General features: G+C 55.5%; 1 protein-coding gene across 1 annotated transcript in view; it reads right to left on the bottom strand.

The window, feature by feature from the left end:
• CERK (ceramide kinase) overlaps window positions 1–14,598 on the bottom strand; it is a 461,681-nt gene that overhangs the window by 48,407 nt on the left and 398,676 nt on the right. The window contains exon 2 of the mRNA XM_050805874.1: window positions 7,341–7,557. Within this exon, the coding sequence (XP_050661831.1) occupies window positions 7,341–7,482 (142 nt within the window). The 5' untranslated portion in view covers window positions 7,483–7,557. The remainder of the gene's footprint in view (window positions 1–7,340; window positions 7,558–14,598) is intronic.

Below are 14,598 nucleotides of genomic sequence, written 5' to 3'. Positions count from 1 at the left end.
AGCTCACCCCAGATTCTGGAGCCGCCTCGCTCTGAGTCCCCACTCCGCACCTGTGAGCTGAGCTCTAAGTCCCACGTCTCCACCTCCGGGAAGACAACGAGGGGCGTCTCAGAGGGCTGTGAGGATCCCACTGGGTGTGAAGCCACAGCGCCGCAGGGCACGGCACACACTGGCCCTACATGGACAGCGGCATTCAGACGCCCAGTTCTGACCGGGATGAAGCAAGCCCGACTGCCTGTCTCTCCCACCCGCTACAACGAAAAACTCTGGACGAGACAGAAGAAACGGGCAATGAACCGAGGACACCAGAGATCCACAGCGGCAGGCCTGCTGGTTGGAGAGGCCGGCGTGCAGAGTCAACGGCTGGGAGCCAGCTTTACCTCCAGCTCTGGCCTCGGGGATGTCTGAGCTATGGGGCAGCAGGGTGGGTGCAGGCCCTGTCCCAGAGGAGCCAGGGTGTGCTGGGGGCAGAGGGGCGCTCAGAGCAGAGGGGGCTGGAGCAGGAATGCTTGGCTCTGAGAATGACCAGATGAGTCCAGCCTTGCTCCTGAGGGACCAAACCAGGGCAGCCAGGGCCTCGGAGGCTAGGCAGTCAGGTGCCACCTCCCTCGCCACGTGAGACAGACCTGCCATCTGTGCCTAGCCAGACTGAGTACCTGCTTTGGAGAAAGAAACATTGGCTGGGTCTGGTGTCTCATGCCTGTAAGTCCAGCACTTTGGGAGGCTGAAGCAGGAGGACTGCTTGAGGCCAGAAGATTAAGACCAACCTGGACAACATAGTGAGGCCCTGTCTCTACAAACTAAATTTTAAAAATTAGCCAGAATGACGGTACATGCCTGTAGTCCCAGCTACTTGAGAGGCTGAGGTAGGAGGATGGCTTGCGCCCAAGAGGTTGAGGCTACAGTGAGCCGAAACTGAACCACTGCACTCCGGCCTGCGAAACAGAGAGACTGTAAATAAATTAATAAATTAATGTAATTAAATAGAAAAATTGTCCAAAGGACTTTATTTTTTATTTATTTATTTTTAAGAGACAGGGTCTTGCTCTGTCACTCAGGACGGAGTGCAGTGGTGCAATCATGGAACACTGTAACCTTGAATTCCTGGCGTCAAATGCTCCTCCTGCCTCAGCCTCCTGAGTAGCTGGGACTACAGGCATGCGCACCACCCAGCCTCCAAAAAACATCAAAAGGACTCGGCCTTACAAAATAATGTAATCGTGGATTGTTTCCTGGATATTTGGTACATTATTTTGTAAGGCCAAGACAGGGTTTCACCATGTTAGCCAGGATGGTCTCTATCCCCTGACCTCGTGATCCGCCTACCTTGGCCTCCCAGAGTGCTGGGATTACAGGTGTGAGCCACCGCACCCGGCTGGGTTAACATTTTTTAAACATTTTAAACTGATATAAAAATCGATGGCTAGGTGCGGTGGCTCACGCCTCCCAAAGTGCTGGGATTACAGGCGTGAGCCGAGATCACGCCCCTGCACTCCAGCCCAGGTGACAGAGCAAGACTCCGTCTCAAAAAACAAAACAAAACAGAAAACAAAACAAAACACAAAAAAAAACACAAAAAATTAGCCACGTGTGGTGGTGGGCACCTGTAATTCCAGCTACTCGGGAGGCTGAGGCAGGAGAATGGCGTGAACCCGGGAGGCGGAACTTGCAGTGAGATCCGGCCACTGCACTCCAGCCTGGGCGACAGAGTGAGACTCTGTCTCAAAAAAAAAAAAAAGTTAACCCTTTCTCTATCCTATTTATGTTATTATTATTATTGTTATTATTATTTGAGATGCAGTCTCACTCTGTTGCCAGGCTGGAGTACCGTGGCACAATCTCAGCTCACTGCAACCTCCGCCTCCCGGGTTCAAGCGATTCTTCTGCCTCAGCCTCCTGAGTGGCTGGGATTACAGGCACATGCCAACACACCCAGCTAATTTTTGTATTTTTAGTAGAGTTGGGGTTTCACCATGTTGGCCAGGTTGGTCACGAACTCCTGACCTCAAGTGATCTGCCCACCTTAGCCTCTCAAAGTGCTGGGATTGCAGGTGTGAGCCACCGCACCCGGCCCCCATCATTTTAAAAATAATTTATGGTATCTTACAAAAGACATTTTAAAATTATTGAGTCAAATAATCTAGCTTTTTCTTTGTTCTTTCTGGATTCCATCTTGGTTAGGAGAGCCTTTTCCCATTCCAGTATTATAAATTGTCCTCTATTTTCTTGTAAGAATTCACAGCTGGGTGCAGTTGCTCACGCCTGTAATCCTAGCACTTTGGGAGGCCGAGGCAGGCAGATCATATGAGGTCAGGAGTTTGAGACCAGCCTGGCCAACATGGTGAAAGCCTGTCTCTACTAAAAATACAAAAATTAGCCTGGCATGGTGGCAGGTGCCTGTAATCCCAGCTACTCAGGAGGCTAAGGCAGGAGAATCACTTGAATCCGGGAGGCGGAGGTTGCAGTGAGCCGAGATCTCGCCACTTCACTCCAGCCTGGGGAACAGAAGAAGACTCCAAAAATATAATAAAATATATTATATACACTCAAAAATACATATATATATATACACACACACATTTTCCTATGATTCAGCTTTCTACTCTTAAATATGCATCCAAGAGGAGCAAAAGCATAGCCCCCAAAGGATCAGGGTGTCTTTATCCACATAGTCAAGCTGAATGGACTGGGAACTGTCCAGGAGCCCATCAGCAGGTAGACGGATACACTAGTGTACCCACACAATGCAATATGACTAGTAACCAGAAAGATGGAACCGCTGACATGATGAATCTTAAAAAAAACACAAAATGAGATAAAGCAGCTGGGCACAAAGAAGTGCACATGGCACAATTTCATTTACATGAAACGCTATTAGCATCACACCCGTCCCTGGCGAGAAAACAGCCCAGGGCCCAGGAGAAGGTTCTGGGCTGCTGCTATCCGGGTGATGTTTACACAGGTGCACGCAATTATCAAAATTTATCCAGCTATGTGCCTTAAAATGTCTGAGTTTTATTGCAGCAAATTAGACCTTGATAAAGTCAATTTTTTAAAATCATGTTTTAGGAGGGGAATTAGTAGCGTGGAAAACACTCTGCAGTATGTTTTCTCAGCTTTTCTTTCATGCATATTTACATATACACAAATACCAAATATTAATCACCTCTAAGTCGAAGAATGACTTTTTGTGTATGCTTTTCCGTGTTTTCTAGATATTATTAAATCAACATGACTTACTTTTGTAAGCAGGAAAAAAAATTTTTAAAGTATCTGTGGCATGTCTATGTTTTGCCAGGCACTTTGCAGGATGTGCTGAGGACACGACAGCACTGACCTGCCCAATAAGTTCACCACCAGCTTGGGACATCCCAAGTGGGGTTAGTACAAGGAAGGGGAGGATCCTCCCACAAAGGCAGAGCCTGGGCAGCAGCCCCCTCACCCACCAACACACACACACCCACACACACACACACTTCCCAGGCCCAGGGTTTATCTAAGTGTGTTTTGCGACAGCCAGGGGAAATAACCCAGATATCAACGCAGTGTTTCCAGTTCAACGAGCATGACCCACTTCGAGTTCCTGTTTTTGTCCTGCCCTACTTCCCACCAGGCTGGTGGCCCAGGGCACGGCTGTTGCGGCTTCCTCAGGTGCCTGGGTGAGGTTCTGGCCCAGGAAACTGCAGCGATCCGAATTGCTAGTCCTTGTCTTTGCTCTTGTACGGGTCAGTCACTGTCCCAGCATGATGACCCACAGAGGAAAGTGCACGTGCCTGGGTTCAAAGCCAGCCCCCTCTGTACATCACTGCCTCTGGGCCCAGTCAATTCCCACTCCTACTGTCCACATCTGAAACAGGGGTGATGCTACAGAGAAAACAAAGGAGTCGGAATAACTAAGTGGCCACCCCAGCAGGGCACACACAGTGGCCTTGCCTTTGTCCTTAGCCCGTCAGTCACCTGGAGCTCCAGGGCTGTTCCTGCCTCATCTCACAGGTCTCCTAGGGCCAGTTTTAGAACAATTCTCCACCTCTCATCATTCCTCAACCTAGTAAATCCCAGTGTGCCCAGATACACCTGGGGGAGTGGCAAGGGCTGGGCAATGCCACCTTGCTGACCAAATTAAATATCCTGTGAGCTGGGTTCACATTCTTCCGCCCTACTACAGCCCTACTGACCTCAAGCATATAAGAATCGAACCTGGGCCTGATTCCTTCTGAGGACTGTAAAGTTATGAGAAAAAACCAAGAGACGGTGTGGCTGTATTTCTGAACTCATTCACAACTCAGCGTTTCCCAACTTGCTGAGATTTTCCCATCGCGTGGGAGAGCACTCCGGGGTGGAGCGGGCAGGCTGCTTCCTGGAGGGAGCCCACCAGCCAGGGCCACCAGCCAGGGCCACCAGCCAGGGCCCCACCAGCCAGGGCCACCACCAGCCAGGGCCCCACCAGCCATGGCCCCACCAACCAGGGCCCTCCCTCTCCAAGAGGGACCAAGCTCCCCACAGGCCAGTCAGGCAGCTCAGGATGAACCTGCACAAAAACGCCTTGGCTTAGCGAGAGTGAAGCAATAAGCATGCCAAGAGGCAGACCCCAGCACGCTGGACAAAAGCAGACGCCGCGCCGCATCAAGCCCTGACCCAGGCGACTAGAAGCCATAATGGGAGCTGGCCAGGGACGCCAAGGCAGAAAGCAGTGATGACTGACCTCCCACACAGACGCCCTGCAGGTGGGATCTGGTGTCTCCACAGCCACTGGAGCCTGCGGGAGGCCTTACAGCCCAGTGGCTACAAGCACAGCAGCTGATTGGGCCAGTTACTTCCAGTCCCTGCAGATCAGCCCCTTCATCCCTAGGATGGGAGCAGCTGCCCCCCAGGAACCCATCCGGTTTAAAGGCCAGCGGAGCGCACTTAGGAAGTGCCTGGGGAGGCAGTCATTTTCCTGAAGCCTAGGGATTTACAACAAAGTACAAACCCTTCGGGCCCAGGCCAGGCATCTGTTCTCCTTGTGTGTGGGTCCTGGTAGGTAATATTTGAGGTGTGACGTTTCTCCCAAAAGGGACATGAGACAGACCTTAGAAAAGTCAAGTCTCAGATGCCCAGCCACAGATAGGTGACCCCAGGGCTGGAAACCAAGTGTTGGTCATGGGTCTGAGACCACCCCTCAACCTTGGCCCCACCTAACATTCAGCTCTGGCCCTACCAGCACCCAGCCTGCAGATCCTCACAGCTCAGCACCAGAAACCGCCCAGAAGAACTCCTGACCTTGACTGCCCACAAGGTCTAAAGGTGTCATCCCAGCTCCACACATCCACCAGGGAATCCTGGCCTCCGCCACACCCATCCCTATCTGCTCACAGGGTCTAAAGGTGTCACCCCAGCTCTGCACATCCACCATGAATCCTGGCTTCCACCACACTCACCCCAATAATTAAAAAGAAAAAAGCCTGGGCGCCATGGCTCACACCTGTAATCCCAGCACTTTGGGAGGCCAAGGTGGGCGGATCACCTGAGGTCAGGAGTTCGAGACCAGCCCGGCCAACATGGTGAAACCCTGTCTCTACTAAAAATACAAAAATTAGACAGGCATGCTGGCAGGCTCCTGTAAACCCAGCTACTCTAAGGCTGAGGCAGGGAGAATTGCTTGAACCTGGGAGGCAGAGGTTGCAGTGAGCCAACCTCGCGCCACTGAACTCCAGCCTGGGCAACAGAGTAACACTCCGTCTCAAAAAAAAAAAAAAAAAAAAAAAGAAAAACAACAACAACAACAACAAAAAACAAAAACAAACCCTCTGTCCTCCTGCAGGGCTCTCTCTTCTAGCAAACAGCAGCTCCAACAGACCTCCTTCCCATACTCAGTCCCTCCACATCCAACCCTGACCACCGCCATATCCCATCTGCACAGGGCCAAATTCTCCCCATTGCAGGACCCATCCCTCTTCTGGGTCCTCCACGCAGAGGACATGAGATCCCTGGAAAATGCTAAGTTGGATAAGGCCCTCCAGGCGCTCCCACTCCACTCACTGAGAAAAGCAAGTTGCCATCTCAGCCTGTAAGGCTGCAGGAGACCTGGGCCCCACTCTCCCTCCCCCCATCTCCCTTCACTCCTGCTACACTGGCCTCCTGGTGGTCTCAGGGCCTTACACTCGCTGCTCTTCAGGCCTGGATGGATCTGTCCCTGGAATGCAGAGCCCTCAGTCTCTCCAAGTCTCTGGTAAAAGCCACCGTGTGAGTGAGGACTGCTGAGACCACCAGCTACCACACAGTGACCTACCCCACCTGCACAACCCTGCCCCCTACCCTGCAAGCTCTGTCCTCAGTGCCCAACTCCATTAGACACTTGTCTCTGTGTGCCCTGTCTCTCCCTTTAAGGAAAAAAGCTCTGCTGCAGCGGCGACTGTGTCACACATGCTGGCCCCCGTCCGTCCCCAGCAGGCATACAATAAACATTTGCCAAAGAGGGCATGAATGAAATGGAACACACGGCTACCACCCAGCCTGGGTCTCCTGTGCCGCCAACACCTCCCCCTTCTCACTGTCCAGACCTGAACGGCTGCAATCCTCCCGCTGCCCCGGAGTGCGGAAGGGCACCTCTTTATAAGCCTCTGCCAACCTCTCTGCCAACCTCTCTTCCACCAGACAGCTCTGCCCTAGAGCTCTGCCCTAGAGCCTTGAGGAGGCCGTCCCGCCGCTGCACCCCGGCCCTCCAGGGTGGGCTGTGCGTCCTCCATGTTTACCAAAGTCACTCTTCTCCTCATCTGGAGGGCCTCTGTGGGGCAAATCGTCAACCCGTGGCACCGAAATCAATTCCCCCATCCCGAGTAGGGAGCACACCCCACAGAAGGTCAGGGGCTCCTTCTTTAACTTTTTAACAGGAAGTCCTCACCCTGCAAGGGCGCCTCTCAGGTTTCGGATCCCTGCTTAAAAAAAGCATCTGTTCTTGGATTAAACTGCAATGCTCGGGGTGGGGAGCGCCTGACACCCCCCTCAGGATCCATCCACAGTCCGTCTTGTACAGAGGTGCCCTGCGGACAGACCGCACCGGGGGCCACGACCCAGTGAACGCGCCCCGGGTACCACCTCCCCGCGGGGATGGGGCGCCGGCCTCCCCTCCACTGCGCGGCGCTTTGTCCTCCGGTTCCCGGAGCAGACGGTAGCGCCCAGCCCGGACCCTGGTCCCGGCCTCCCTCCCGCCGGCCCCTACCCTCCCCGGCGCCTGCGCTCCCAGGGCCCCCGGCCTCAACACGGTCGCCCGCTCCCCGCACCCGGTCCCCCTAGCCGGGTCCCCCACGCCGCCCCCGCTCCCTGGCCCGGTCCGGTCGAACCCGGGCGGCGGCGACACTCACCCGCGCCGGGGGCGCCGGCTCCGGGCCCCGGGCTCCGCCACCAGCGCAGTACCGCCCGCGCGGGCTCCAGGCTCACCGCGCAGCGCTGCTGCTTCACCCACAGCACTGAGTGCAGCGGCTCCGCCGCCCCCGTCGCCCCCATCGCCGCCGGCGGGCTTGTCCGCCAGGCGGGGGGCGCGCGGACGCCGAGGGGCGCCGGACCGTTAGCGGCCCCTGCAGTGGCCCCGGCGGCAGGCGGCGGGAGGCGGCGCTGCGTCACCCCGTACGCGGGCGGCGGGGACCGCGGAGGGGCCGGGCGAGGAGGGGCGGGGGCGAGGAGGAGGGGTGGGTCGAGGAGTGGCCGGGAGCCGAGGAGAGGCGGGGGGGACCCGAGAAAGGGAGAAGGGGGCGGAGGAGGGGGCCGGGATGGGGCGGGCCGCAGCCAGGGAGCTGGGGCCGGGAGGCGGCTGCCTTTCTCTCCTCTCCTCTCCGGCGGGTGCTGGGTGCTGGGTGCTGAGTCTGGCGCTCCCGCGGCCGGCCGGGACTCAGTGGCGCCTTCCGCGCGGGCCGTGGATCAGGCGGGGTCCGGGCGGCGCGGAAATGCAATACTGGCGATCGGGCGCAGGGCGGGCCTGGATGGGGGCGCCACGGGCGGCGTGACCTTGGGCAGCGGGTGCCCTCTTCGATCCTGGCCTCCTGTCGGCCCGGGAGGGGACCTGCAGCTGGGCCCCGGCAGTCAGGGAAGCCTTTCAGGAGGCGGAGGTCTTCCTAGGGGGCTGGGACGCTAGCCCTTTGAACGCTCTGGGGCCTGAAGCACAGAGCAGACAGCTGAGCACCCGCCCCTGAGCTGGCCCTACGAACCGGAGCCTGGGTCCCAGACTTGGAGAGACATGGCCCCTGTGGCCCCAATTCACCGCCTCCCCAGGAAGGCCTCCCTGACCCCCCAGCTGAAGGAATCACCAGCCTGCAGGGACTCCAGCCCTGCCTTCAGAGCACACTCTGCCCCTTCATGCAAGCTCCAGTCTCTGTGCCCGCAGTGCCTAACACAGCCCCATAGGAAGCAGCCACAAGCTGGTTCAGAGGGCACATCCCTCCCTGATTTATCAGTGAAGACTGTGCTCACAGAGATTAAGTCACTTGCCCAAGAGCACGGGGCTCCAGTGTGGCAGAGCCTAGGCTCACACTGAGGTCTGGCTCTGACACTGAGGTGTGAGGCCTGCCCCTCCCCTCAGCTCCCCTGCCCAGCCCTGCTGCTGCAGACAGAGGTGGGATGGGCCAGGTCCATGTGGCCTTGCTGCTGTGCCTGGCACCAGGTGGCTGCATGTACAGGTCTTATCCTGCCAGCTCCTTGTGACTGTCTATAGGGCAGGAATCAGCCATGAATCATTCCTCCCTGGGAGCCAAGCCCCTGTTCAGGCCATGTAGTGGAGGCCCCAGGGCAGTCCTGCAGCCACCTTGGGCCCAGTCAGAGTCCCAGCAGGCCGTATCTGATCGTGGCACACAGTGGGGTGTGCGGCAGCAAGGCCTGCCCAGCCTCCTCCCTCCCACAGCTGCCACTCTGAGGCCTGAGAAATGTGGATCTGAAACTTACTTGGAAAGGAAAGCTCGTGCCAGTGGCAGGAGGGTGCTGCTGCGTGCGAAGAGGGTTGGCAGGCAAGGGTGGCGTGGGCAGGGGCCCGGGAGCACCAGCGTCCCTGCTGGGGACCTCTTCCCTGGGCCTCCCTGTGCTCAGGTTCTGCCTGTCCCTCCCGGTGTATTCACATTTCTGTCCTCTGTCTGCACACCTCGGATTAAAATCCTGCAGCCAGAGTGGGGGACCCAGAAACGACTCAGAACTGCTTAGGCCCCAAAGGAGCTCCATTGCGGGAGACAGCAACATCAGTTACAACACACACAGGAGATTCAGTGAGGCTGCTAGGGCCCTCATCCGATGTGTCCTTACAAGAAGAGGAAATGTTGACTGGGCTCTGTGGCTTACACCTGTAATCCCAGCACTTTGGGAAGCTGAAGCGGGTGGATCACCTGAAGTCAGGCATTGGAGACCATCCTGGCCAACATGGTGAAACCCTGTCTCTACTAAAAATACAAAAATTAGCTGGGTGTGGTGGCGTGCGCCTGTAATCCCAGCTACTCCGGAAGCTGAGGCAGGAGAATTGCTTCAACCCAGGAGGTGGAGGTTGCGGTGAGCCGAGATTGCGCCACTGCACTCCAGCCTGGGTGATGAGAGTGAAATTCCGTCTCAAAAAAAAAAAAAAAAAAAAAAAGAAGAGGAAATGTGGACACACACAGACCCCCGAGGCGTGTGTACACAGGGGTGGCCGTGGGAAGGAGCAACAAGAGAGCGTGACCTCCAGGAGGCCAATCCTGTGGGTTGGACCCTGACCTCAGACTTCCAGCCTCTGCGACTGTTAATGGGAGACGACAGATTGCTCTTGTGGAAGCCACCCAGTCCGTGGTATTCTGTTATGGCAGCCCCAGCAGACCCAGGGGACCTGTAGTCCTAGGATGGGCTGGGGAGGGGCCTGGCCGCTGCAGAGCCCCATGCTCATGCTCAGGGAGAGAGGGTGATGTCACGAAGCCCAAGTTTCCAGAAGATGCACGTCCTGCAGTTGAGTTGCATGGGAGAGGGGTTGGGTGGGGGTCAGGCCCTGTGTGGGGCCAGGGCCATGACTCTGGGCACAGCACTGGAGGGATGGGAGGAAAGAGCAGCTCCACCCCAGAGCAGCTGCCAGGTCCCTGCTGTGTGTTACACCCAAGGGGCCCTTCAGGAGCTGGCTGCGAAGGCCACAGGAGCTTTGAAAATGTAGACGAGGCCAGCCCTGGCTGCCTGAGGACCTCCCAGTACCTCACCCACCTCTTCCCTGGCAGGCACACCTTGCCCACCTTAGGCCCTGCCCCAAATGCCCTTCCCACACGTCTGCCTGGGAGGCCCCCACTCACCTTCTCCTTCAACCCCTATCTTGTCCCTTCATGCCACAGAGTCCCCTGTCAGCTCACTGCATGGCACTTCCACCCCCAGCTGCCACAGGGCCTCACTTCTCCTTACAGCACTTCAGAACAATTGATGCCCCAGCCTGTTGCTAGCCTGCTGTGTATACGGCTGGTTTCAGCTCTGCACAGGGCCCTGAGCTGCCAGGTAGGCCAGAGAGCATGGGCTCAGCTCCAGCAGCCTGGAGTTCTGGTCCTAATTAGTCAGGCCTTGACCTGCCACCTGCCCCTATCTTGCATCCAGTCTGCAGGCTTGGGCTGCTGCCTGCTGGCCTGATGGCCCTGGGGCCTGCTAAGCCAGACATCCTGCCCAGCGGCGGCCAGCACCCATTCCCCTGGGCGGTCAGGCTGTCCCACACAATGGGCCGCCTGGCTCCTGAGGTTCCGTCTAAGCTGTTCCACCCCCATACCCACGAGTGTCCTACCCACTGGGTCATCCAAACCATAGGCCCCAGCCCCTCCTGTCCACGGAGCCCTGGCCACCAGCAGGAGCCTGGCACCAGCAGCCCCGCCTAGCATGATCTCCTCCATGGCCTCTGATGTATTCTTCCCTTCTCTTCCTGGGCCCCGGCCTTGTTTGCTGTGCCAGTCCTTCCAGCTTATCTCCCGAGACTCCCTGTCTTGTGAAGTCAGCACCACCATCTGACATCAGAAACTAGAATGCTGGATTGGGGTGGGAGGATCCTGGCACCAGCTGTACATGGGCTGCCAGGAATGACATCCTCTGCCCTCCACCCTCAGCCGTCCACCCTCAGCCCTCCACCCTCAAGGAGAAACCTCCCACGCTCCTCTTCAAGGCTGACTGCCTTAAAGAGAATTCGAGGCTTCTCCTCAAGGGTCTGGAAGAAATGTCTTGGGCCCCAAGAGGCCCAGACATTTGGAGAGTAAGCTGATCATTACAAAACAGACATCCCTGGGTTCGCCACGTCATCCAGACTGTAGCCCCTGGAGATGGGTATCACTTACCCCTTTTCACAGACATGAAAACTAAGACCCACAAAACGATCCTGGCCTGCTCCGGCTGTACAGAAAAGTAATTAGATGGGTTGCGGGGGCACTCCAGGCTCCCCTGTCCCAGGCTTTGGGGTCTCCCTGCCATGAGAGAGTCTGAAATGTGGGAACTGTGGATGACACAAGCTCCAGGCTTCAGCCTCAGCGGGCACTGCTCCCTGGACACCAGGGCAGACCAGTCTGTTCCACCCTCCAGGACGTGCAGGACTGTCCTGCCTGAGCTTCTCTTACAGGAAGACAGTGCTGCTCTGCCCAGCCTCAGCCTGCCCATCTAGGGAAGACAGACTCAGAGCCTGGGCTGAAGTGGAGGATGGCCCTCAGGAGGCAGTGAAACCAAGCTAAAAGGCTAGGGAGGTGAGGCTAGCCTGGGATAGCTCCAAAGGCAGCCAGGGATCAGGACTGCTCACACCCCTGGAGGGCCGGGGGTACATCACACCCACGGGGAGGTCTCAAAGGCTAGGCTTGGGTTTGGCCTAAACCCTGCAGGTTCCTGCCTGGGTGACCTGCCTCTGTTGGGCATCAACAGGATGTCTGTCACTCTGCTTAGCATTAGCACATTTCACCTTCAAGGTGATACTACCCTACTACAGATAAGGAAACTGAGTCCCAGAGAGGCTAGAGGAGCAGGCCAGGGTTATCCAGCAGGCCAGGGGCAGAACTGGGAATGAACCCAGGACTGCCAGACTCTGAATCCCACCCTCTTCACCGCCTTGCACCCTGTTGGCCATGCTCGGGGTTTCCGCTCCAAACCGAAAATGCCCTGAGAGCAGGCCAGTCTACTAGCACCCACGGGAGGGTGTGCACCTGCCTCTTCTGGCGTCTTCAATAAGGTGTCCATTTCTCCCTGATGCAATGCAGCCTTGACTCATTCCAGGGACTGGAGGCACCACAATGTCCAGCCTTGGGAGTTTGGGGGAAGAGTTACCCCAAGAGACTCCCATCCTGGTGACATCTGTGACCCCGCACGGGGTCCAGCTGAGTGGCCTTTGAACACCCTGGTCAGGTGGAGTGGGATCACTGGGGAGACGGGACCTGGAGCCCAGGCTGTGAGGACACAGCCAGAGGCCATGAGTGCCCAGGAGTGCCATAAACTGTGATTTTGAGACTGATAAGGCCAGGCTAGATAGCTTGCTGGGTGTGTCTTGTTTGCCTTTTTATATTTGAGGCCTATAAAAAAATAGTGAGAAAATAGCAAGATGCCCAGGAGATAGGTGATCTGATTCAGCCAGGGGGTGGGAGGTGGAGGCACCAGTGACTCCCCCTAGCCAGAGACTGGAGGCAGGTGGGTCTGGGGACAAGAGGATGAGGGATAGGGCCACATTTGGAACCTGGTGCACTGAGAGTAAAAGAAGAAAACCTGCTCCGTCAAACCCATGAAATTGGAAATAACACCACTTGGAGGTGTGTGCAGAGGGCGCTGACCCATCATAAAGAGCGGGTATAATGGCCTGGTGTGGTGGCTCATGCCTGTAATCCCAGCACTTTTCTAGGCCTAGGTGGGAGGATCACCTGAGGTCTGGAGTTCAAGACCAGCCTGGCCAACATGGTGAAACCCTATTTCTACTAAAAGTACAAAAAAATTAGCAGGGTGTGGTGGTGGCACATGCCTGTAATCCCAGCACTTCACGAGGCTGAAGCGGGTGGATCATCTGAGGTCAGGAGTTTAAGACCAGCCTGGCCAACATGATGAAACCCCATCTCTACTAAAAATACAAAAAATTAGCTGGGCGTGGTGGTGGGTGCCTGTAATCTCAGGTCCTGAGGAGGCTGAGGCAGGAGCTTCGCTTGAACCCAGGAGGCGGAGGTTGCAGTGAGGCAAGATTGTGCTACTGCAATCCAGCTTGGGCGACAAGAGCAAAACTCCGTCTCAAAAAAAAAAAAAAAAAAAAAGGCAATGATAGGGGCATATGTCACATGCTGTCAGGACCTTCTGAGGCTGTGTCGTGAGCATGTCCATAAATAAAATGTTTTAAATCTATTTTTTGAGACAGAGTCTTGCTCTGTCATCCAGGCTGGAGTGGCGCAATCTCAGCTCACTGCAGCCTCTGCCTCCTGGGTTCAAATGATTCTGTCTCAGTCTCCCGAGTAGCTGGGATTACAGGCACCCACCAACACATCCGGGTAATTTTTTGGATTTTTAGTAGAGATGGGGTTTTGCCATGTTGGCCAGGCTAGTTTCGAACTCCTGACCTCAGGTGATCTGCCTGCCTCGGCCTCCCAAAGTGCTGGAATTATAGGTGTGGGCCGCTGCACCTGGCCAAAAAATTTTTTTAAAGGTAATGATAGATATTTCGTCATACAGATTGATGAATACATAACAGCATTATGTATATTTACAGGCCCCAAACAGGAAAGACACAAAACCATAAAGGAATGGACACGAATGCAACCGTGCATGGGAAGGCTTGGCGGATGCACTGGGATCCCAGCACAGCCAGGGCAGGGCCCAGGAACCGCACCTTAGTGCACAGAGGCCCAAGGCTCAAAGTCCAGGGCGCTGTGCTCACCCAGGACACAGGAGCAGGCAGTCACCTTATGGGAGCCACGGCCCCAGGTCAGTGGTAAAGCAGGGGAGAGTCTGGTGAAGGGAGGGACCAAGATAGCAGGGCCAGAGACAGTCGCTGACCAGTGGTGGCCAGGCCAGGCCACATATCCAAGGCCTCTCCTCCAGCCTTTGTTTTGTTAATAACAGCTTTATTGAAATATGGCCAGGTGCAGTGGCTCACGCTTGTAATCCCAGCACTTTGGGAGGTTGAGGCAGGAGGATCACTTGAGGTAAAGAGTTCAAGACCAGCCTGGCCAACATGGCGAAACCCTGTCTCCACTAAAAATACAAAAATTAGCTGGGTATGATGGCCCGTGCCTGTAATCCCAGCTACTTGGGAGGCTGAGGCATGAGAATTTCTTGAACCCGGGAGGCGGAGATTTCAGTGAGCCAAGATCATGCCATTGCACTCCAGCCTGGGTGACAGAGCGAGATTGTGTCTCAAAATAAATAAATAAATAAATAAAAATAAGTAAATAAATAAATATAATTCACATACAATTTGCTCATTTAAAAGGTACAGGTCACTGCTGATGAGTATTTACAAGGTAATACAACCATCACTAAAATCAATTTTAGAACATTTCCATTACCTGTAAAGAAACCCTATACTCATTACCCCTCACTCTCCACACTTCCCTTCCACCTGCCTCGGCCATTAATCTACCTTCTATCTCTGTGGATGTTTTTACAGTTCATCCATGTTGTACATATATATATATATATATATATATT

The sequence above is a fragment of the Macaca thibetana genome, chromosome 10 (assembly GCF_024542745.1).
Source record: "Macaca thibetana thibetana isolate TM-01 chromosome 10, ASM2454274v1, whole genome shotgun sequence".
In the NCBI taxonomy this organism is placed as follows: Eukaryota; Metazoa; Chordata; class Mammalia; order Primates; family Cercopithecidae; genus Macaca; species Macaca thibetana.
This window is presented reverse-complemented; position numbering and strand designations above follow the sequence as displayed.